Here is a 24,149-nt window from a genome sequence, read left to right on the forward strand (position 1 = left end):
AATGCGTACTAATTGTACTTTGTTTGCACGCATTTCATTCATCTGTATTGGAAAAGTTGTTTCCCTAAAAACCTAAAATTGCGCATTTGTATTTAAATTTATTTAAATTAAACTTTTTTTAAAATCCATTGTTTTAGTAGAGAACCTAGATACAACTCTAGTTAGTGACAATTAAAAATTAACCAACATAGCCAGACGTAGGTTGTCTTGTTGCACCATACAAATGCAATAAAGCCAGGAATAAAAACATCACGCTGCGCTGCTTAACTAGGCTATTGGGGAGTTTATTAATCGCTTTGCAACTATAAAAGTGAAAAAATCACCACTAGACAAGATAAGATTCATCTTTGCAATAATTTTTTATAAAACATGATGTTTATAATTGCGAATGCGGTTGTTGTGTTGCAATTTCAGTTTAATTAACAAGAATTAACGCTAAGTGGATTATGTAAAGTAGGTTTAGGATCATCGTTAATGTCGAACTTGAAGGATTGAGTTTTACCAACTGCTGCACCACCGACTTGCCCAATGTGTGCCCCGTTTTGTAATTCAATCACCGGACAATGAATACACGCACTGCGTGAGAACATTTAAAATCTAAAAGAAAAACAGTTGCCTAATATTGGCGCAACATCGAACAAAAGGCACAGTTCTTCTGTTTTGTCCAACACAACCTCTCCTCTTCTGACCTGCTTTCGACACGTGCCCCGCAATCTCCATCTACATTGTAATTTTAAAAAAAGTGCACATTTAACTCGTCTCCTCGACGATCAATTTCGGAAACTGGGCCGCACTTTGGCTAGATATTATAGGAATTACGTTCTCGAAAACGTGCTTTAATGGACGTTTTATTGATTGATGCACTTACTAGTGTTTAGATTATAAACGGAATGGTGACCTGGATTTGTTTCATTTCACTAATTTGCCAGGGTTTCACAATTTCGACGAAATACAACAGCAATCATTGTTGGATTCAATTTCGTTTTTAGTTAGAAACGTAAAATTCCAAAATTGGACTTTTGTAGAAATGTTTACGTGATAATTACGACTTATCACCAAGTATATAGGTAACTAACTCTAACGCGTGCCCTTATCTGCGAAAATAAATGTTTACTACGAGTTTTTTATTTTATGCCAGAAGTGGATAGTCGCTGTGATTAACATAAACACATTTAAGCCAAAAAATAATTGTTGTAAATAGGAAACAAAACAAGCAAAGTGGCCTACGACTATAAAATGAATTTGGTAACACTGATTCAAAAAGACAGTAATATCACTCGAGTGGTTTTAAAAAATACAAACAAAAATTTTGATATTAATCTTTTATTAATCGATGTAAGTTTAATATTAATAAGAAGCGTTAAGATATTAAAAAATAAATAAAATCTTCAATAACTGCAATGTCGCCCAATTAATTTCAGAATCACAGTGTTCTCTAAGTAGAAATGATATAGAGAACAAGACCATCACTTATAATTAAAATTAATTTTTAAATCATTTGGGACGTATTTATAAAGCTAATTACATTACAAAACCTTAATTTAAAATTATCGTTAAAAAACGGTTTAAATTTAAAGTTGACATTTCATAATTATTACCCATTTAATAAAGAGATATGAAACATTTCTATTTTTAGCTGACAAAATTTTTAAGTGATGTTAATTAGTTTCGCCAAAAATTCGCACGTAATGTGATCCTTTCTGTCCCAAATTGAGTTTTATGTACTGGGTGTGCAAATAGTTAAATTATATTTTTTTAAAACTTTTACCAAGCCTACAGTTAAATTTTTTAAAATTATTAATTCTGTAGAGACCAAAAAAAAAATAAAATTAACACATACTTACTTCTATTTTATATTTAATGTTGCCAACATTATTTCATAATCACAGACCACTCTAATAGGGAAAATTAAAAACAAACATGAATGATTTTTTTTAAACAAATATTTCTTTCAATATTACTGAAAGAGTGACAAAAAATTTGATCTGCTTTGATACAAACTATCCATAAAATCAAAAAATGTATAAATGCAACCAAAAACAAATAAAAAACATTGTTATAAATAACCAGTGGTTCCATAACTCAAAACTTGTTTTATTTTGTAAGTGTGCATCTCAAAACTTGATTCACCTTGTACATTATGAATATATTATGAATGTTTTGGTAATCCAATAATAATTTGCAAAAAAAATATCTTTTAAAAGTATACTGTCTTGGCTTATTATTACTAATAATCGAAAACTGGATTAACTACTCGTACGGAAAAAATTAAGCAACAAGTTGATATGCTTGAACAACAAAGATGTAGTCAATTCTTTGTTGACAAGGCTCTATTTGACGTAAAATTAAAGTGAAACGTTTAATTGAACTCGTAACGAGAAAATAATTATTATTGCTGAAAGCTCCTCGTAGAACTATTAAATCCTTTATAGTGTCATTTGAAACTGACAATGGCAAATATTGAAAACAGAATTATCAATATCAATGTAAACGGAAATTGCTTCATAATATCCTATGATTTCGACGGTTCACAAATAACCTTTCGCATCTCAGACTTTGTCGAGATAAGAAAAACTTTCCCTAACGTGGGTCGATTTCTTACCGTTGCAAAATGTCATATCCGGAGGATTTTTGAGATAAAAATTTAAAACTTTATCGTTTGTATTTGTAAATAAATTTTTATGATCATCTCTTACAATGATCATAAAGAATAACAACATTCATCAGACGAAGGAATTGTATGTAGTACGAGTACGCTTCACCGAGAGAGAACACAGGAGAGAGTTTCGATGTAACAGCGGTCATGTAATACTGTAATAAAGTGAAATAACAGCATTAATTTCCATTAAATAGGCCATTGCCAAGGTAAAGTCGTGATCACAAACTAAACTATTAGAGAGTAGTGAAAGGTGCACCTAATGACATCAAAACTACAGGAATGTCTGTTTCTCTTTATTGTTATAGAATTCGTTAGTAATGACATAACTGAGAGCGAATTTTCCTGACCTTTGTCAAAACCTGGCCAATGAATGAAATATCCATAATTACCATCATCCAAACTAGTCTGACGACATACTAATTTTTTTCCCGAGTTGTGTAGGTAGCCACGTCAACATTTTTTATACACGAATACGAATAATTGGAAATTTTTATTACGGATTTTTGATACGCTTCAGGAAGTACAATTTTACTGACGTTACATTCCTGCGTATTCTGACACAAAGGTCTAGGTTTTTACTGAGCACGATATTTTCAAAATGACTAATGCAAGCAGGAAGACGGATTTTTTGACCACGCAGATATGAGTCAACAAAAATCAGCTCAAAACGGAAACAAAGCCGTTTCAAAACGGAGGAGACAATTTAAGAAAAAAACAAAGTGAAGCAAGATACAATCTTTTGTTGTGCAATCATAATGCTACGTGCGACATTTAGGATACCTAGTCGATTTATTGAAACACAATAGATTTGCATTCGTATTGAATAAAAAAAAATTAGTTCCATTGGTGTCAAGACGAAACTGTCGGATGTGGTGGTTAATTAAATCGTCTTTAATAATAGGGGTGGGTAAATTGCCGAAAATTGGGTTAATTTAAACACTTGCATCAAAGCTATTCCTTGTGGTTATAGTATTTCGAGAAGAAAAAAGCGGCCGTGTGGTAATTCTAAACTTTGTTAAGTAGGTCATTTGTCAAGTGGTTGTGTAACAGCTAAAATGAATTTCAACTCTTTCAACCGTGAATTGGTAATTATCAATGAGATTAAATGACAAAACTTTTTTTTTCATTTGCTTAATTATTTACATTTAGGAACCACAGTGTCTACAAAATTAACTTATGTTTATAATGCATGAGTTTGGTAAAACAACACGATAATTTCGTCTCTAAAAATACACTCGAGATTTTGTAATCGCATTTGTAACATTGACCTGAATAAAAGTTTGTATTGAATCTTCGATCGAATTTTAAAACGTTTTCCCTATAAGTCGAGTCTTCGATCTTCCTGAAAGAGATCCCATCGAAATACATTACGCATGTGCGATTTATTTAATTTAGCGGAATCGAATATCGCCCAAAATAATCCAACAAAGAAAGTAGGAGACCTATTGAAATTTCCCCCTGAAAAATCCTCTGTATGAATCGAACGAAACCTGTAGGATTTAATCACAGCTGGTATTGGCTCTTATAATACAGGTAAGCAGGTAAGCGGCGGTGCCACGTTTACCTAGGATATTACAATATTGTTATTCAGCGACCTCGTCCCACTTCACGGAACTTGAAGCCAGGTTTACGCGGCTCAAAACATTATCAAATCACTCATGTATAGAGATGAGATAGTTTTCAATGCAGAGAAAATTAATACCAAAACAACTCGACTATGATTAATGAAATCCAAAAGCACAATTTCACAACAGCAAACTTGTTTAAAAGTAAAATTGTTGATTGCGAAAAAAACGTTGGCGTTTTGTTGGAGACAGTGCGAATGATTCATTGCTGATTATGATTTGGTAAAAAGTTTAAATGATAGTGAATAAGTGTTGTCGTGTAAGTTTTACTTTTGTTTGGATCGTCAACCAAGCGCAACTAGTGAGGTTGGAACCATGCAATCCGCTACGCTGTTAACAACGTGGCCTATCCCGACATTCCAATTAACTACATAATATTCATTGATTTACAAAGGTTTTGTCAGACAAATTCGGCGATTGCAAAAAACGAATGCCAAATTTAGAAAACAAACATTTCCTTTGTCGAACTACAAATGCCATAGGACTGAGGCTAGGACCAAAACCGGAAAACAGTGCAATCTCTTTATTACAAACAGGCCCTAATGTTTTAAAAAACATTTTTAAAGAATTTATCTTTTTCTCAATAAAAACCAGCTGAAAAATACCAGGTTTGCATTTATCTACATAGGGTGATTAAAAAAAAGAATCGGGCCAACTCTCGAATGATGATAGAAGATTTTCAGCTAAGCATAAAAATAAATGCAGATTTTTTTCAAAAAACAGAACTGTCAATTTCTTTATTATTATGTAGGCAATGTTTCCAATGTTGCTAGTTTGAAATTGGTGATTTTTTTCAACAGGTACCTGTTTAATGTTGCAAGATCTGCCGTGTTTGCTAACTAAATTCAAGAATGAATGATCTCATGATCTGAAAGGCCAAAAACTTAACCCAAAGATCTAACCTGTGAAAAGCTATATCTTGTAAAAAAAGCTCAAACACTTTTTTGCCAGTTGGATGTTCATTATCACCACCCAAAAGATGGTTCAACACTTTTGAATCACCCCCTCTATCATGCCTCCAATTAAACTTCTGTTCAAAGTGGATTGTGTTTTTGAAATTAAGTTGGCAACTACGCGAATAAGTACTGTGATTTTTGCCTTTAAGTTCAGTGTTTATTCAGTGTTACAAATAGAGTTTTTTTCAAAACAATTGCGGAGTATAAAATTTGATTTTATCTTTGCATTCAATGTTACTAATTTAAGTTTCGAAGTCACTACTTTACAATATTCTGAGTTAATTCATTAATGCTAACATGTCATCACCCAATTGATTCGGTTTATCGAGGTTGCACTGTATTTTGAAATAATTTAGAAAATTTTTAAAAGCTAAAAATATTTTTACATTTTTATGATTGGAATACGAACTATAGTGCATATAGTTTGTGAAAACATTTATGTTCATTCAAATGTGCTTAATGATCTACTTGTGATTAATTCACGTTAGTTATTATAATTCCGTGTGTAGCTTTGCAAATACGCTCAGAATGATTACCCAATTTCTTTAGGAAATTTAGAAAATTGTTTTTGACTAAAAATATGTATAAAACTCGAAAACAATTATTCTGAGATTGTGAAAAAGCGTTCAAGGTAAAATCAACCCACTTGAATATTATGAAAATACAGGGAACATCCTTCTGATAAAACTCGAGGTTACTTTCAATGAAACTAGACTTATATTTTATTTCCTTGACTACTTATTGTTATTTATAACAATAATAAGGAAAATGAAAAACCATGTTAATCTAAATTAATTTGATTTTGTTGTTTAATAAATAAATAACAAGATTTAACAAATTTACAGGTTTCGCTTCAAATAACAAAACCAGAGTGGATTAATATTCATATTCCACGATAAAATTTAAAGATGAGTAAACTTCACGTTTAATAAATTTTGAGTATACTGACATTGCTTACTAACCGTAAAATATTGTGTCTGATACTACGACCTCTCACAAAAATGACTTGTAATTTCGTGCATTTCTGTTCCATGTTTCTCACAATATTTTTCTGTTTGTTATCATTATTTACAGAAGAAATAAGTAGCTTTGTTTTTATAGAAACTGGTGAGTTGTATGCATGCGTTGTTTATTATACAACAGTATCATTGTATTAGCTAAATGCAAATTAAATCAAGTTGAATAAAAAATAAATGTTTTGGTATATGGTACATAGTTTAAATACACAACACGTCATGTTTTACGTTCCCGTTCGGTTGCAAAATGGTGGAGTTAATTGCGTTTACATACATGTTAGTCGAGTATGTATTTTATCTACGAAAAATAAGCCGACAACTGCTAAGTAGGTACTAACCTACGTAAAATCACTATCGTTTGAATAGAAAATAGATATTTTTGTGGTGACACACATAAATCGTTTTGTCGTGCAATAGATCAAGTAAAAAAAGTGATTTTATTCAATTTCTGGAACACTTGGAGTTAATTTGTAATTTCAACAAACGATTACTGCACATGTGGCAACATAAAATGAAAGTGTTATATTTCAATTAGCATTTAAACATTAGCCAAACATTTTCGCTAAACGTCTGTAATATTTTTAATTGTCCTAAATTCTTTTTCGTATTCTCACGGGCCAAAATATTGGAAGAAAAAGGAAAAAAAGCCGCCGATTTTTACACGCCATATTACGGCAATCCATAACCATAAAACGAATTTAGAAAAATTTTGTTCATTTTATGAGAAACCGAACATCTGTCTTTTGGCGAAATACCGCTCGAGCAATAACACTTCCAACCATATTTTTTCCATGTTTACAACAGCCTGAGAACAAATAGACAATAGACGAATGAAAGACCTTGACAAGAGTATGCCACGAAATTTTTTATTACAAAATAATTTGAAAAACTTGTAAACACTTTCCCCATAAACAATAACATTTTCAATTCGAATGCTTTAATAAAATAAAGATTTTGCAACGTTCGTTATTTTAAACACATAATAAGCACAAAATAAACAAAGTGTATAACAATGTAAATATTTTGATAGCTATTCTGTACACAGGAATATTCAGGTTTAGTGCAATATTAACGTTATAATGACACGCTTGACCAACTACTTCCAAAAATTACTCTTGCAATAATTCTCCGAAAAAAACATTTGTATGCAGTTACCAACTTTGTTGCAGCTGCTACTGTTACAAATTAAAACAAATCAGACATATCGGGGGAGTAAAACAGGCGGTAATGTATAGTGGGCGAATTTTCTACAAATATATAAGGCAATATGGAACACGTGAAGTGTGAAACAAAGAAATAATGCTAATAAGGCACTCGAGATTAAATCATAACCTGGAGTTATAATAGGAAGTGAAATTATATTTTATAAGTCAGCAAATTAAAAATTGTGTTAAAATCACACACTCACTGATTTAAGATAAACAGATTCGTTGTTTACACCGCGCTGCATTAGTTTTAGTGTATCAAAACATCAACAGTGTTGAATGAAAAATTCAAATGCTTTAAATGACAATTTTATTAATTCTGACTACTTATTTAAAAATAGAAAAACGAACTAAACCCAATTATGGGACATGATCCTCAGCATAATTTTTTTCACATAAGGAAAAACTAAAGTTCAGTTTCAAACAAAGTGAAAAAAAATAAAATAAAATGATTTCGCCCCCTTTTTGTATTTCACCTTAAATTTTAACAATGTTGATATTATTAAAAAAAAGTAGTTAGTAATCAAGTCTATTCTATCGTTTCACGTAAAAAATTTTATATCTATTTGTGACAGGTTTTTTTTTAACTCATATATTTTTGTTTGCATGACTCCCTAAATACTTCATCCTATTGTATGGTCAGTTCCCTTAATTTCAAAAGTCATATAACGAAACCAATTAAAAATTTTTGAAACATTTTTTGTAAATAAATTCAAATAACATAGAATGATATACCTATTATTTGAAAATAAGTTAAAACAGGATGTTTTTCATTTAATTTTGATTTTGAATTTCGATTTGAAGATGTTTTTTTGAAATTTGAAAAGTTTTGTGGTGATAATTGTAGGGTAATTGTGTTCTAGTGAATTAGATGTGTTGTTGTTTGTAAAACTGATGAAATGACGTGGACTTGCGGTCGTAAAGCGAAATAACTTGTATAAAATTGGCGGTATACAGTGTGTTATAGAACGGAAATAAAGAATAAAAAACTAGAAAAGTTGTATATGTCTGGGTAGCTGTATAGGCTCCTTCAAGGTGAGCAAGAAAGTTGAAATACCTATACTATTCAAAGATAAATTATATTTAGGTACTTGAATTAATTAATTTTTTATCGAATTTATTACACGGCATAATATTTGCAATGATCTAGAACCATTATAATAAATTTTTGTTTTTCTTTATTATGTACTTAAATAGGTATGTGCATCGAGTGTTGAGATATAAATATTTCAAAATAATAAATTTGAAAGAAGGAAATCGTGGGTTTCAACATAATCGAATGCCATTTAAATGTAAAACAATAATTAAAATGCGCAATTTTGCTTGGATCTTCATGAAGTCTGTCGTTGTTGTACTTTTAAAATCTAATTGAAGTGACATTTGAAATAAAATGCGTGATCTAGATTGCCCACTCGAAATGCGAATAATACCGTGCTGTTGCAATCTTCAACAGTACAAGAACGATAGTTAATCAGCAAAAGTTTTCGTTGATTGTTCTAATTGTTGATAAATTTAACTTTCTATCGTATATTCCTCCACACTGAAAGCACTCGATGACATTTATTTTCATCGTAATAAGTTTTGATTCTTCGTGTAACCCACGTAACAAATGCTGGTTGCAAAATCCCTGAAAATGCCATGTCTTGTCACGGACTGAATACGGTATATCCGACCGAACTAGCCAATGCTTTTTTAACAAAAACGCACCCACCTTAAAAGCGAATTCGCTTGGAATCTGTCCGGATAAAGAGCAAACTAATCTCATAGTACGGTAAAGCACACGGCATATGAAAGTGAAAGGAGGTTGGATCGGCTTGTCTTGGTTTAGTTTTCGAGTACAATTTTAGGTTTCGCGACCAATTTCTGTCCAACACGTGGTGATCAATTTATCGATTCGCCTCCCCGAACATCACCCACAAACGGGATTATTTTATTACGATGGAGGCCTCACAATCGCGCTAAGCTCCTATTTTTCGAATGCTACTCTTTCCGGTCGGCTTTTTTGGCAAAAAAGTCGGCGAGCAGATGGCGTCTGTCTGATACCAATCATTACGTAACTTTTACATCTAATGAAGCGGACTTTAAACAACAGCAGTTAGGCATAATGCCTCCAAGGAAGGAGATATAAATTCTCCCAGTGAATGTACTGAAAATCGATAACTGATAGATATATTTATAGTGGACTGTCACATACAACTACTGCTACAGGTAATACACGTTCGATTCTATTTGCACATACACATTTGAATAACACTGCTACATACATATCGGGTGCGATAAACTGGATTAGAATTGCTATTCAATTTTACAATTGAGGCGTTTAGTTTCAAAACCGGCTGCATCCATATTCGAACCGATTTGCTCTTTTGTCGAAAACCAAACCGTTTCATGTCCCTTCCCAATGAACGGAAGGCAAATTTTATGCAAATTGAAAAATCAAGCTTTGTTCACATTATTTTAGAAAACTCTCAAGAAATCAGTAAAATTATGAGCTAAATCGCATTAAAAAATAAGTAAACTCTTTCATTAATAAAACATTAAAGTAACACCCTATTTTTGTCGAAATTTGATGCGAGATGCAAATAAAAGCCTACTCCTACTGTAAATTTTGCAAATAATACATTGTTAAAAATCTTCAAATTGGAGGGCAAGATAAAATAAAAAAAGAGCTTACAAATAGGGCTAGTTGAAGTTTCATCTTCTCCTTCAAGATGCTTTAAAAAAATCGACATTTCTCAATAATACAGACTTACTCTGTAAGTTTAATAGGAAAAAAATCCTAGTTTATCATCATTAGTTTTTGTTTTAAATGCATTAAAAGTCCATGTTTTTAATCTTCAAACATTCGTGTTGAATTTTTTTAATGTCAAGGTATCACCTACTGAACTGATACTGAAACTTGCAACTTTAAGGAATTACATTGTTTATGCAGGAGAATCCTCTTCCAGTGTTGTTACAGTTTAATGGGAATTTTAAATATAATTTTTCATTAGAAGAATTTTGAACTGAAAGTTCTGAAAATGATTCTTCTTAGACGTTATCGAGTCTTTTTGTTAGCACTTTCTTATGCAGCAAAAAGATCACAAGTAGGTGGTTCTTTGTACTACACACTAGTACCTCATTAATAACCTACAATATTAACTTTTTTTAACATACAAGCACTTCCTTCATTGTTTCATGTATAAACATGTTAAAAACCAGTTTTTCATTTACTAAAATTAGTTTTCAGTCCAAGTCTACACAATCCAAATTTCCTGAAAATGCAAATTACGTGGTATGATTTCCCTCGTAGTAAGAGGACATTAGACAGATCAAATTTTCGTAATTTGGTACTTGAAACAACGTGATTATACGAAAAAGCCTGAGAAAAAACGGGAATTTGGATTTTGCATAAAAATCTACTCTACAACCAAAAAAGCCCCTTACAAAACTTCTAGCAATTTTCTCAAAATCCCTGAAATAAAAACTAAAACGATTTTCGAACTCGCATTCTGAACTTAAAAAAATAAGATTATCTCAAAAATGTGTTATTGACAAATAGCAAAAGATCATAAACAATTTTTTTTTGTGATTTAAGATTACACAAAAGGTTAAATTGGCCGTTAAAATACATAATTAGTGTTCTTCTACTAACAACAAATTATTAAAATCTTAAATTGTTGGCATAACAGTTCTTTAGATTTTAATTGAAACTCGTATTAGTAAAAAAAAGAGAAATTACAACAATAATACAACAAAATAACTTAATTTCATATTTTAATAAATCAACAGGTGGTTCCACTTCAAACGAGTAGCATGTGTAGTAAATAATAATATAAATTTTTATTCTAGTTTTAATTTTTATTGGTGTATGCATGAATAATTTCTAAACCAAAACAATTAAACCTGCGGTTATAAAAAATACGTTGTAGGTTTTTACTGCTTGCTAAAATTTAAGTCAAATGGTTTTGCATTATTTTGCTACTTTATCGTTTTATTTCGTCTACAACTTGTGCAAAAGCCTTTCAACAAACAAAAGCTCAATTTTAAATTGTTTGGATATTACATGACGTACATGTGATTCTTGCTCAACTTCGATTGAACACAGCTCGCCTAATAATAATTGTAAGTGATAGGTTGTTGAAATAACTGCTATGGTATTTCGTGTCGTGCATTTGCTATTTGTTACAATATGTATTCTTACGAAAAGACAGATGTTCAATAATTCCGTTAGTAAAACTGGTATCCTCTAGTAATTTAATAGTGTTTAAGACAAATAAATCCGTATTGGAGCAGAAGCATTTTAAAATGGTTATTTTTTATTTCTATCAACATCGAAAACCAATAAATGTAGAATTTTTCGCGACTTAATGAATAAGCAATGAAGAAATTCCAACCGGCGAATAATATTTTAATTATTATTCAATAAACAGCCTTTCTAAAGCGACGAGCAGCCGCCGTGTCCTTATACATTTTCGCGCTAGTCCTTGATAGTAATAAGAAATGTGAATTTGGGTCAGAAGTTGGCGAATTTGTGTACATCCATCGTAAGTACATACAAATAGGTTAATGTTTATTGTGTTATGACATTACCGAATTCGACTGTTTGTTTATTTGCGATAATTTTGCGCAGTAAAAGTGTAATGTAAACGGCATGTACCAACCGAATTGAGCAATTTAGAAACGAGAGAGTCTCGTTTTTGTCCGGCACGTGTTGGTCACTTACCTTCGAGTTTCATCCCGACTTCTAAACACTTTTGAAACCGGCAGTAGGGACACCTTTTTCTTTGCGTTTTGTCTATGTGACAACTTCTTTCCGCCACGCACGTGTAAACTTTCTTATTTTGAACAGTTCGTTTGAAAAATCCTTTGCATGATTCACAAGTGAGGAGGCCGTAATGGTATCCAGAGACTTTGTCGCCGCAGACAGGACAGAGCTCCTCGATGCCGTCCTTCGTGTCGGGGAGGTCTCCGGCGGTGAGGGACGTCGCCGGCCCGGAAATCTGGTAACTGGCGCCCATGTCGACGCCGGAAATTGCGCTGGCTCCTGAAGAAAAGATATAAGACGCGTCTAGGTTATTCATGTTTTGGGACATCATCATGGATTGCTGGTGGTGCGGCAGACCCATGGACTGCTGGCAGCTGTTGTAGGTGACAGGGGGCGAGCCGTACTGGGGCATGGGACTGGAGGCCTGGGCGCCGGCGGGCGAGTCCCCCGAATTCGCGTTAAAAGGGGACATATTCAGAGATAACAACGTCGAGTGGTTCTCCATGTCCAGTAACATTTCACAACAGTCACACGTTTTAAAGGACTAGTCAGAAGCGAGACCAACGAGGAATGAATCTCTATGTTCGGTTAGGTCACCACGAAAGAGAAGAAATTTAGGGGCATGGTAAAGCCGAAGCATAACACTGACACAACACAGTATTCCAGTGCAAGAGTAATCCGGTGGAGGAGCTATCCAAGCACACATAACACACACGCACCGACAGTGGAACGGAACACCTCCGTCTCGACGGAGTTCAGTGAGCAAACTGACCAGCGCGGACCGTCCAAGAGCGCCTCAACAGCGAATCCCCTTCCGAGAGACGTGTTGTCAGCACGGGGTTACAATGGAAAATGATTAGGAGCCCATGTAATAAGTGAAAGTGACTCGGGACCGGTGACCCACTTTCCCATGAACCAGGTCTATGTTAGTGCTGTTGTGAAGTCATACACACACACACACACACACACACTTACAACATCGCACACACCGACGAGTGGTGGGGGAAAGAACGGCCGTGGGGGAACTGGAGGGGATGGCCCACTGACCCACTTAGGGCCGACGCATCATGTGCTTGCTCTTCGCATGCCGGGATTTAGGGACTTTTCCCGGATCGCCCTCTACCTGCCGCAAGCTGCTCCACATTCGGCACTGCCGCACGCGACCCGACACGTTTCAGGGTTAATTTATTCCAGGGGAAGTGATTCAATCGATAGGTTGCTTATTGTTTTGGGTCTGAAGACTAAACAAACCACTTGCGATACTGACGGCCGGGAAAATATATCAAACAATGTCGAAAAAAAAAACACCTGTAAATGCAACAGGAATAATTACATATTGAAAATTCACCGTATTTAGTAGAAGCAGCTCTGCATGTGCGGTGATAAGCCTTCAATAGATAAACGTATAGTTGGTACCAACAATATTTGAGACTCATTATAGAATAAGACGATTACCCCCCACGGTGGTTCACGTTTCAAAGGCTTGTAGGAAGAGATGGTCCGTAACAGAAATTTGTTTTTGGGTTTTCATAAAAAAAATTAAATTAATTTTAATATTCAGCTATATTTTGAAATTGTTTCTTTACAAATCTGGATTATCACTTTAATATTAAATTAATATAAATTCCCAAATGTTTGCCTGTAATAAATTAAAAGCCTACCACAAAAATTCCTGAATACGGCTCTTTTGTAAATCTTCAGGGTAGTACCACCAGCAGTGAAAAATTATTAAGGCCGACCGCAAAGCTGCTTAACCCCCAATAAAGCTTTGCATACGTCAATCTCAAATATTCTTGGTGACGATTATACTTATGAACGTACAATTATGGCGTTTTACCTATACGTAATTGAGTGAGTTTAGATTAGGGAATAAATACATGAAGCCAATCTCTTTTTTTTAATCGTTGCTAGTTTTTTCACTTTTTTGATATTGTTTTTTAATTTTTAATTTCAATTTTCTATAATAATTAACTGTACTTAATCTTTTTTAATTAAGAATATACAGGGTGTTTCACATAATTTTACGAGGTCTGCGCCTGTAGGATGCAATCAATATTCCGATACGAACTCGATTACAAATTTTGAAAAATTGGATAATCTCCTCTAGTTTGTTCATCTTTTCAAAAATTACACCGGTTTTAGTTAGTTAGTAATCAAGATAGATAAAGTAGAAAAATTTTCATGCCGTCTCTTGATAGAACAAATGATAATTGTTTATGAAAAATTACAGTTTATGACTATTAATAAAACACTGATTAGTTTGAGTGGTAAATGTCAAGTAAAAGTGAAAAACACTTAGGCGAAAAAACAGTGTTTTTACCCTATGTCGGAAAGGTAAAACTTTTACCTGTGTGATTTAGTTATACACTGTCAAAAATTAAATAATTAAATCTGTATTTTTTGTATCTAATAGTGTTTTGTGAATTTTGTATACATACATATTTGGGTGCGTACATTAGGCGCAAGCCTCGTAAAGTTATGTGGAACACACTGTATGTTTGCTTGAAATTTTTTTAGAACTACGTGTTATTCCAGAAATATCCAGGCAAAAAAAAAAAAACAAATTAATGTTCTTTACTCCAAAGAAGTGTTAAAAAAATTCTCACCCGACTTGACTTATGGGGATCGCATCATTAATTTATGTAATTTAACAATTTCGTAGTTCTTCAAAAAGCTATAAACATTTCTAGGGTTAATGAATGAAAATTAATTATTAAAAGTTAGTAACAAAATTTGTGTTTTATTAGTATTATGTATTACTAAAATATTGACAAAATAAACTGTATTTTAAACACTTTAGACAATTTTAGTCAATAAACAAACTTCCAAAGTAGGTATCCCTAACTGTTTGATACACTAAAAAAAATTTGATAATTTGTCAACTGCATGTATTCAAATTGTGTTTTACAAATTTAAAATCCCTTATAATTGTAATAAAAAAAATCGGTATCAATGAAAAAATAATCTTCCTAAGTTAAAAAAAAGCGTTCAAAATATGTAGATAATTTTCAAATTTTGGGACCTTTTATTTTAATTATTAATTAATTATTAATTAAAAAAAAGTTTTATAAACATTAGGTATAATAACCCATTAATTTTTGGGTGAAAATTACTAAAAAATTAATACCCAGAGCAAATTAAGGTACTAAAATATAAATACCCATTCATATACCAAAATGTAAATGTTTAGCAACATTATCAATTATGAAACTGCAAAACCGCTTATAAACTTTTCCGAGATGATTTCTACATGCCCGGAATAATAAAAACCAGAAATAAATAAATACGCAACGTTATTTCCGTTTCAGTTGGACGTTTAAACTGTAACAGACAATAGTTTCCAAACTTATTGCCGATATTATGAAAACCAGAAGGTCCTTTGGTGAAAACATTCGTTACTTTTCGAAGATAAGCATCAAATTATGCTGTCAAATATTTCTCACAATTTTAAAAAATGCTAAATGATGTAGCAACAACTTGCATTATCAAAAACATGTTTTGTTTATTAGGAAACATCTCTGAAAAAACATTATTTTGAATGAGAATGTCTTTTTTTGACGGGAAAGAAGAATTCGTTGCACACGTGTCACGATGCGGAAGCCATTCTTCGCACGGAGCGACTTTGATCGATGTATTTTATTGGTAATAAAATCACAAAGTTTCAAGGATCAAACAACGGTTTACACATTTTCTAAAATCACTGCATTTGCAATGCTTGAAACGATAGATTCACCTGAAAAAATCAGGTACGTGATTTCCTACCTGATGCTAAAGGTGTCGAATAAAAATTTATTACGACCATAAACTAACAGGACTCATTTTTTGTCCGAACTTTAATTGGTACAATAAAATGTCCCGATTTGAAGTTTTGAATTTCATTTACCGTCAGTAGCCCCTACAACTTATTGGAGGGAATAAAATTTTAAACAACTTTGAGTCCGAGTATCGGATTCCGAAATTGCTCTATTGTGTTTTCAAATGACTAGTAGTAAATAATCGAAAGTTTGCCATTAGCATCAGTAAACCACAATTCCTAAAATATCGATAGTTTATGCATAAAACATGAGTATCGGTAATAACGTTTCTTATTTAGTAAGCGTCTCCAGTATGCGAAAATCTAATTTTAAAAATGTAAAAGCAACCTCCATAAATTGCAGCAAACAAGTTGTAAAATAAATAAACTTCTAACAGCTTAAAACACATACAAGATAAAACTGTTGGCGGAGCTTTTATTTGTTATGTTTGGATGTAATTCCATGTGTCCGCCCGGGAAGTAGGTGACCTAATTCGCAAAACGGGCGCTTTGACCCATTTACATCGTCCAAAAGAACAATGAGAAGCAGGCTGCATCCATGTCAGTAGGTGAGTGGGATTTGTTATCATTACAAACAAATTACCCCAATAAAAATAAAACTTTTAACAACTTTTGCACAAAGTAGTGAATTATACTCCTAACAAAAGGTATGAATGGAATAATAGAAGGAGAAATTGTTAATTTAATTATAGGTTGGGCTTTGTCTGAAATAAGGATATTGTTGTGTCAGTTATAATTGTTGTTAGTCATAACTAAGCCAGCAGTATCTGAATTAAATGCATTTTAATCAACAAATACAAAAAAACACTTTTAATTTTCATCCGATTTAATAAGGCAAGATCGATTGGCCAATCGCAGTTTTATTTGTCATGTAAATCAATTTCTGCACCTACTCACAGCGAATTGCAGTTTTTGGCGCCAAAATTAAATAAATTAGTCTTACCGATCAAAACAATAGCTTCGTTGATATTTAATCGAATCAGGCACCAACTGTGCGTGGGGTTCTAATATAGTCCTGACACAGTTTCATCTTTGATGCCATTTCCACTTTCATCGAAAGTACTTCGTAATTCGTTCAGAAAGTAGGATATGTAATGAAAGCGAACTCATCTTATGTTATGCATTATTTCACTTTCGACGGATAAAAGTGAAGAGAATTTCGCCAATGGCTGGATGGCAACCTGTGAGACTCGTGATGTCATAACTGTTTGTCGAAGACCATGCGTGCCAGTAGAACATGTTGCGTAATTGCATGGCGGCTTGACACCATTCCCAGATTCCTCCCCCCTTCATTTGCCATAAGTGTGCAAGGTAGGTTTATTAACGCACAATTTCTTTGCAAATTTTTGGGGTCTTTACTGTTTTGAAAAAACGATATTCCAACAATGTTTAATTTATGTCGGACGATTGCGACATCATGCAAATGGAGTTTTACACAATACGGATTGTTATTAGTTGGTGTATGGTGTTGGAAAGGGAAGGAGAGACGATCTATTAAAGCAAGTCGAACGCAAGCGCATTATCCTTCTTAAATCAGCTCAAGTGTACTGGGTTTGTGGGTCAAAGAAGAATAGAAGTGCTTAATCTTAAGCCCACTAAATACAGTTGACACGACAAAACTTATTATCTATGTAAATCAACGTGTAGGACATCAATTCAGATTAAAGACGTCTTTCTTATCCCATTACACGAATTTACCAATTCGAACAACTCGATTAATTTGTTTTATTTAATCTAATTGTTTTATTTTCTCATTTCGTTATTTCTAGCAATGGAAGAATATCCGTTATTTTACTCACACTTATCATATCTGTTACAAAATGTGTCTTAACATTCACCAAAATCTACACAAATTGCATGATCCTTGACACGAATGTTTGGGAGACCAGTTGCTGTTGTTTCTTTCTTTAAAATGTCTTCTGATAAAGTTAGATTTAGATATTTTAAGAGGAAAACACTTATAATGCAACATAATGCTGCGTATTTAATTATAGGCGTTTTAATTGCGCGATTATTTTATAATTAAGAATTACTCATCGGCTCGTTCCAGATCTACGATGTGCCAATTTCGACACCACTTGCATTACCAATGACTGGAAAATAGGAAAGAGCTTAAATTTAGACTCAAAGATTTTCGACTTCATCAATCTTGCTCAAGAGATTAACTAAAAGAAGATGAAAAATGAGTCGGTAACGTTTCGTTCAAAAACTGTTAATGAAATTGGGCCAATTATCAAAATATTATGAACAATAAAAAATATGAAATAGTTTATATCGGCATTTCAAGCTTAAAAAAATTGAAATCTGAACAAACATATTTGTATTCCCTTTTTCTCAAAATTTTGAAAAACGACTGACTTACATATTGTAAACCAGGCTATTGTTTGATGTAATTTTCAGGCTTTTTTTACAGTTTTAACTAGAAGTGAGTTTTGAAATTTTGGTATATTGTATTTTTGAAGCCATGTTTTACGAAACTTAAACAGCAAATTAATTTTGTTAATTTCTTTTAAAATATTTTAAATTATGTATTATAAAAATTAAAAACGTCACATTGATAGTATTTTCTAAGGGATCATTTCTTTTTCTCAAAACAGTTTATTAAAATGTTGCAATGTTAATTTGAACAAGTTTTTAATTAATTTGCGTTTTTCAAAAAATTGCTCAATTTTAAAAATTGTTTTTTCAATATTTGGTACTTTCATTTGCACTGAACTTGCAGCATTAATTATACGTATTATCATTCATAATATACAAGATAATATCTAGAAATACCAATTATTCAGAATGTAATTTAAAATTTAGATTAATTTCACCACGTCTAGTAGGCATCAAGTAGTCAAATTAGAAATGTTAATCAATATTTTAACATTTCCAAATGTGAAACATGAATAAATATAAACATGTGACTAGAATAAATGTTGCTAATACAGGTCTAAATTAAACAATTAAGTTATTTCTCGAGGATACATCATGTTTATATCTTAAAAACACTTTTAGCTTTAAAGAAAAACAAACAAGGAATATTAAATGAACAATTAAGTGTAATCTGTACTAAGATTAAGAAAATTAGTGTAGGCATAGAAATTTTTCTTGCCTAACACTGAAATTATACTCATATCTTTTTCTAAAATTATAGGTTATTTGCGATTTTGTGTGAGTGTGAGCATTATTGTTATCTGCATGTCCTAATTCTGGATGCTTAAAATTGTCAACCGCAAGCTTAACACCCACAAATACAGTTCTGCACTTTAACGACTAATTAGGAACAATAATTTCAAATTAATTTGTTGGGTTTTATTTTGTTGTAAAATTAAACTGTGAGAATTGGGTAAGAGCATCGGCAATTCGGTGGACTTTCGCTTTTTAAACTATTTCACAATTTTTAATTAGTAAACAATAGGGGTTCCTAGAACCGAAGAGGACAGACACACAGAAATGTGCCAATAAATGTTAAATTGGGTCAAGAAATTCATTAGATCCAACATACACAAAACGTTATTATTGGTGGTATCGCTATCTCGATGTAATGAGACATACCACGTTGTCCAGTAACTAGTTTAAGTTCAGTAGGTCAGCGTCGCGGCGGAACTGGGGCAATTTTGGCGTCACGACGCTCGTGTCATTTGTCGACATTGATTTTCTGGAATGTAATTTCAAATAAGTTCCGATCGATCGACCCCAATGGAAAACAAACTAAATTATCATTCATGTAAAAAAACAACTAATTCTGAAACAAGTGGCGCCGTTGATAAATTATCCGAATAAAAATGTGCCAAGGTTCTATCATTTTGCTACCAACCGAGTTGCGATATTCGCATGAATGGAAGAAATTGAAACTCAGCATCGATTTCAATTTTCTGCGAGAGAATAAAATATTTAAACGTTTGAGTTTTCCGATAAAAAACGGAATCAGACCGATACCCAAAAAATTATGTTTGTTAAATTGATAGCAAGGACAACCACGAAGCGTAACTGATTGCAGAGCATGACACAATTTGAAGAGAAAAAAATATGTCGAACAGAAGATTTCACAACAACCTGTGTCTGATTTACTTTTGTCATATTTAAATTTTGATGAAACATTGAATTGTACCATACAATTTAAGTATTTGTTTATCGTTTTAAAATCTCCATGATTCATTTTGCAATTATAAAATCATCAAAAATTTTTCAAGTTTCTCTTTGGTTGAAGAAAAGTGATTTATTGCCAAATTGTCGACTATTAGTTGAGATTGAAATTTCAAAGACAAATTTATTTTCTACCTGTCACAACAGAACATTTTTACGACAGGTAAGCGTGGTTGTTTGTAAAACTATAATACCAGAATTTACAAAACATCAGTCTTCAATAGGACAATTTTGTTCAACATGTATACGCTTCTAACATAATAGGAGCAACAGGTATTTCTTTGTAAGTAAACTGTTCGTTTATTTTTCGAAATAGTAAACGCTTTCTCTTTTTAATGTACTTAGGACGCGTTCCGTTGACAGTTGGTTAATAACGTTAAGGTAAACTGTTTGGAAACAAGCACAGTAGTAGGTCTAATAAATGTCGACCTATTTTGTCCCAATTTGAGATTTATAGCAGGCACAAGCCCTTTTCAAATAGCGAAAAAAAATAGCGCCAATTAATTGTTTGCAATGTAAATACATTCATTATATACATTGTTACGACATAATCAATGTGATATATGCGTAATATGTAATTATTCTGGTACACCTCCTACCACCCACGATAATTTATCTGCATAAAGTTTACAGTTATTTCACCAAACTATTGATTAAAAATACGATGATACACCTCGAAACTTACTTATAAATTAAGCAAGAGCTCAAAAAATCCATCATTGGGTTATATGTATACTGGGTGATTTTAAAGTATGAGCAAATATTTTAACACGTGATAGTAGAGCTCAAAAGAAGTGAAAAGTGAAAATAACTAAACTTGCCTTATCGGAACGTTTATAGTTTCTGAGATATCGAAGAGTGCAACCTCTTTGGCGTTGGAAAAATTGTTAAAAAAGTGCAATATAAACGAAGACTTTAACCCCAAAGTTTACAATGCTAGTAGTCGGTAAGATTAGAGGTAATAAAGTTCGGTGGTATTTTCAACAAAAAAAGAGCTCAAAAGTTTTACCGATTTATGAGTTTTTTTATACAAGGACAGTTTTTTCTGTCTGTTTTAAATGATTTTAACTAATTTTTTTTTAAACAATGTAACAGATTTTGAAGAGCTAATCGTAGAGATCATATTTGTTTACAATTTGAATTGGTGAAGTTTAGGGCTGTGTAATTATTTAGTAGAGGTAGTAAAGGTTGCCAATAAAAACCACAAATAATATTAAACAGAGTTACAATTTAGGATACAGCTTCCTTGTTTCCTCTTCTAATAGCCTGTAGCAAAAAAACTTGAAAAATTATTTTTCCAACAGAAATAAATAGTCAAAGTGCAAAATTTAAACTCTCATAACTTCGAAAATTTTATAGATATTTTTTTTTTAACATTTTTTCCATGTTCCTGGTATCTTACCTTATACCAGGTGAATAAAAAGTATGGAACCAAACGTTTTTTGCTTAAACTATTTATTTTTTGAAAAAACTAATTGATTAGTGATAAAGTACTATAAAAATGTGATGATTTAACAAGAATAAAATTTTTCGAAATTTTCTTTTGTTTTTGAGTTCTACAAAAAAATTAATTTTTTTAAATGGCAACCCACTATAAAATCATTTTTCTCATAAAAGCTATACTCTAAAGATTACAACTATCTGCTTTATATTTAATTAAAAAAAAAAATTTCACATAAATTGCAATTTTGACAAAAAAAATCGCGTAACTCAAAAACAAAACAAAATTTCGTTCTGAAAATACGATCACATTTTTTATATTACTCTAATTTATATTAATTATTATTTTCTAGAGGCAAATGATCAAAAATAAAACCGCTTGGTTCCATACTTTATATTCACCCTGTATGGCATTTTTCTCTGGGGCGCGAGTTCTGGCGCACCCTGTATAAAAATTAAGCAAGTTTAGCTTAAAAAAATCAGTGTTCAAACTACATCCAACAAGGAATAAAATATAAGCTGTTCGTATTATAACTGATTTCTCAGACATCCTGTATACTATACTCCTGTATTTTTTATTTTAATATTTTAACATCTAAAAGTCTATAATGCAATTTACTAATTCGCTGAGACATCCTGTATAGTGCCTTCTGAGATACAATTATGTTATATTTTATTTTGACCTTCATTGTCAACCACTTGAAGATTAAAAAAATTCCAAAAACCCCAAAAACCTAGCAATACAATATAGAAACTAGTTTCTGATTAAAAAAAAGATAATTTTACACTGCAATATTCGTGTAATTAATATTCACTCACCCGTTGGACTTCTTTTGATTAACGGAATAAAATATGATAAAAAATGATAAATCAATTATAAAACCTAATAACCAAAATTGTACGTTACCGGTTCATACTTCATGTGCTCCCGCTTTAGTCTTAAAAAAAATATAATAAATAGAATTTAAAAACGGTGAAAGTTAGTAATGAAGACATATACCATTTCGTTCGGCTATTTCCCCTTCAGGTGCCACGAAAATTAGGCCAAACACGTGGACAGAATAACAAAGAAACCGTCTTAAAGGGTTCAAGCGTTTCGTTCAAAATTTTATTTCAAAAATTGAGCACTGCTCCCCTGTTACAAAATGCATTACGCCTTCGATGTCACGACAAGAATATAGGGCGGTAAACACGAACAAATATCGTTAGAGTGTAGGCGTAGCTGCTTTGACACTATGCATACAGAACAGAAAACAATGAATTAATGAGTGGTACAGAATTTTAAACTACACTAAACGTTAATTACGGAAACGCTCACGTAATATCGCATTTCAAAGACCCAAGGCTTTCGTCGTAATATTCGAGAAAAAAGCTCGTTTTCCTAATTTCTTTGCAGGATTTCATCCTGCGAGGAGTGAACAAGGATTTTGCATCGCTCTCACTTTTCAGCTCAAGTCCCCACTCTGTGAAGTGTGTCAAGGACATGCTCAACAGTAAATCTAAGATAATTGTTCAAGCTTATTATGCGTTGTGCGTAAGCTGAAAGCACACGACACGGTAATTCAGAGAATACTGGTCATTTACTATCACGTACCTTAGCCAATTTCGGAAATTTATTACGGTCCTGGGACGGTAACAAAGTTACGGAGACGTTTACAAAATAAGGTTAAATTTAGGGAAAACAACGACTGGGGGGGGCATTGTTGCATTGTACAAAATTTTTTTCGAAAAAACCCGAAGACTATTAAGTTAGTTAAATTAAACATTTAGTAAAAAATGGAAAAAACACATTGTTAATTAAATTCCCTTAAGTATTATTGTATAAAATCCTTATAAACGGATTATAAATCAAAAAGCAAGTAGTAACAAAATGATTCAAGAAGTTTTATTATTTAAAAAATTGACACCTAAAATGTCAAGGAAAGCAAACGATTTAAGTGGGCTTATTTTTCGAAATCTTGCAATAAACTATACGTAAACGGAATTGCGCTATTCGCATCTAGTCTCATTAAACTAAATAATTAATAACCATTGACAATTCAATTTCGACTTTGGTATAATTTTTTTAATACTTACTAAAATTTAAATTTTTAACAATTATTTAATGTTTTAGAAATGCGTTTTCATTGCAAGTTCTTCAACTGATTTTTGCTCTTGCATTAGAAGTATTGGTTATTAACTCGTAATGCTATACCGCGTCTTTAATTAAGTTTCTGAATAAAGTGGCTTTTGATCCTGAAACAGATTCTGAAATTAAGTCGCTAGAAGAAACATCACTTTTTATATCTTCTGGCTCTAGTTTATACAATGTTGTCGAATCGATTTCAAAATCTCAGGTCACTTTAATTTTATAAATATTTTCAAAATGTTATCAAACTTGCATTCTCTCTAGTATTGACGGTTAAAAAATCGTCGTTATCTGTAATAGAAATGAAATTTGAAGTTAACTTTAAGGAAATATTGGAAATGGCTATCCATTTATTAAGTTTTATCAATAAGCAACAAAGCTCAAATTAAGTTTAAAGATATTAATTAAAAAAGTATCCTAACTTTCTC

At 32.2% G+C, this 24,149-nt stretch overlaps 1 protein-coding gene across 4 annotated transcripts in view; it reads right to left on the reverse strand.

Annotated features, from left to right (window-relative positions):
- The window catches only part of LOC123006084 (nuclear hormone receptor FTZ-F1), a 63,641-nt gene that overhangs the window by 17,327 nt on the left and 22,165 nt on the right, over positions 1-24,149 (reverse strand). For 2 of the 4 annotated variants that reach the window (XM_044400273.1, XM_044400282.1), the window contains exon 2: positions 12,167-12,487. In XM_044400273.1, the coding sequence (XP_044256208.1) occupies positions 12,167-12,487 (321 nt within the window). Of the gene's footprint in view, positions 1-12,166; positions 13,154-24,149 lie in introns of those variants that run through there. The other 2 variants (XM_044400256.1, XM_044400264.1) reach the window with 2 other exon arrangements.

The sequence above is a fragment of the Tribolium madens genome, unplaced genomic scaffold (assembly GCF_015345945.1).
Source record: "Tribolium madens isolate multiple individuals breed KSU strain unplaced genomic scaffold, Tmad_KSU_1.1 Scaffold_11;HRSCAF=98;Tcas5.2_LG3b, whole genome shotgun sequence".
In the NCBI taxonomy this organism is placed as follows: Eukaryota; Metazoa; Arthropoda; class Insecta; order Coleoptera; family Tenebrionidae; genus Tribolium; species Tribolium madens.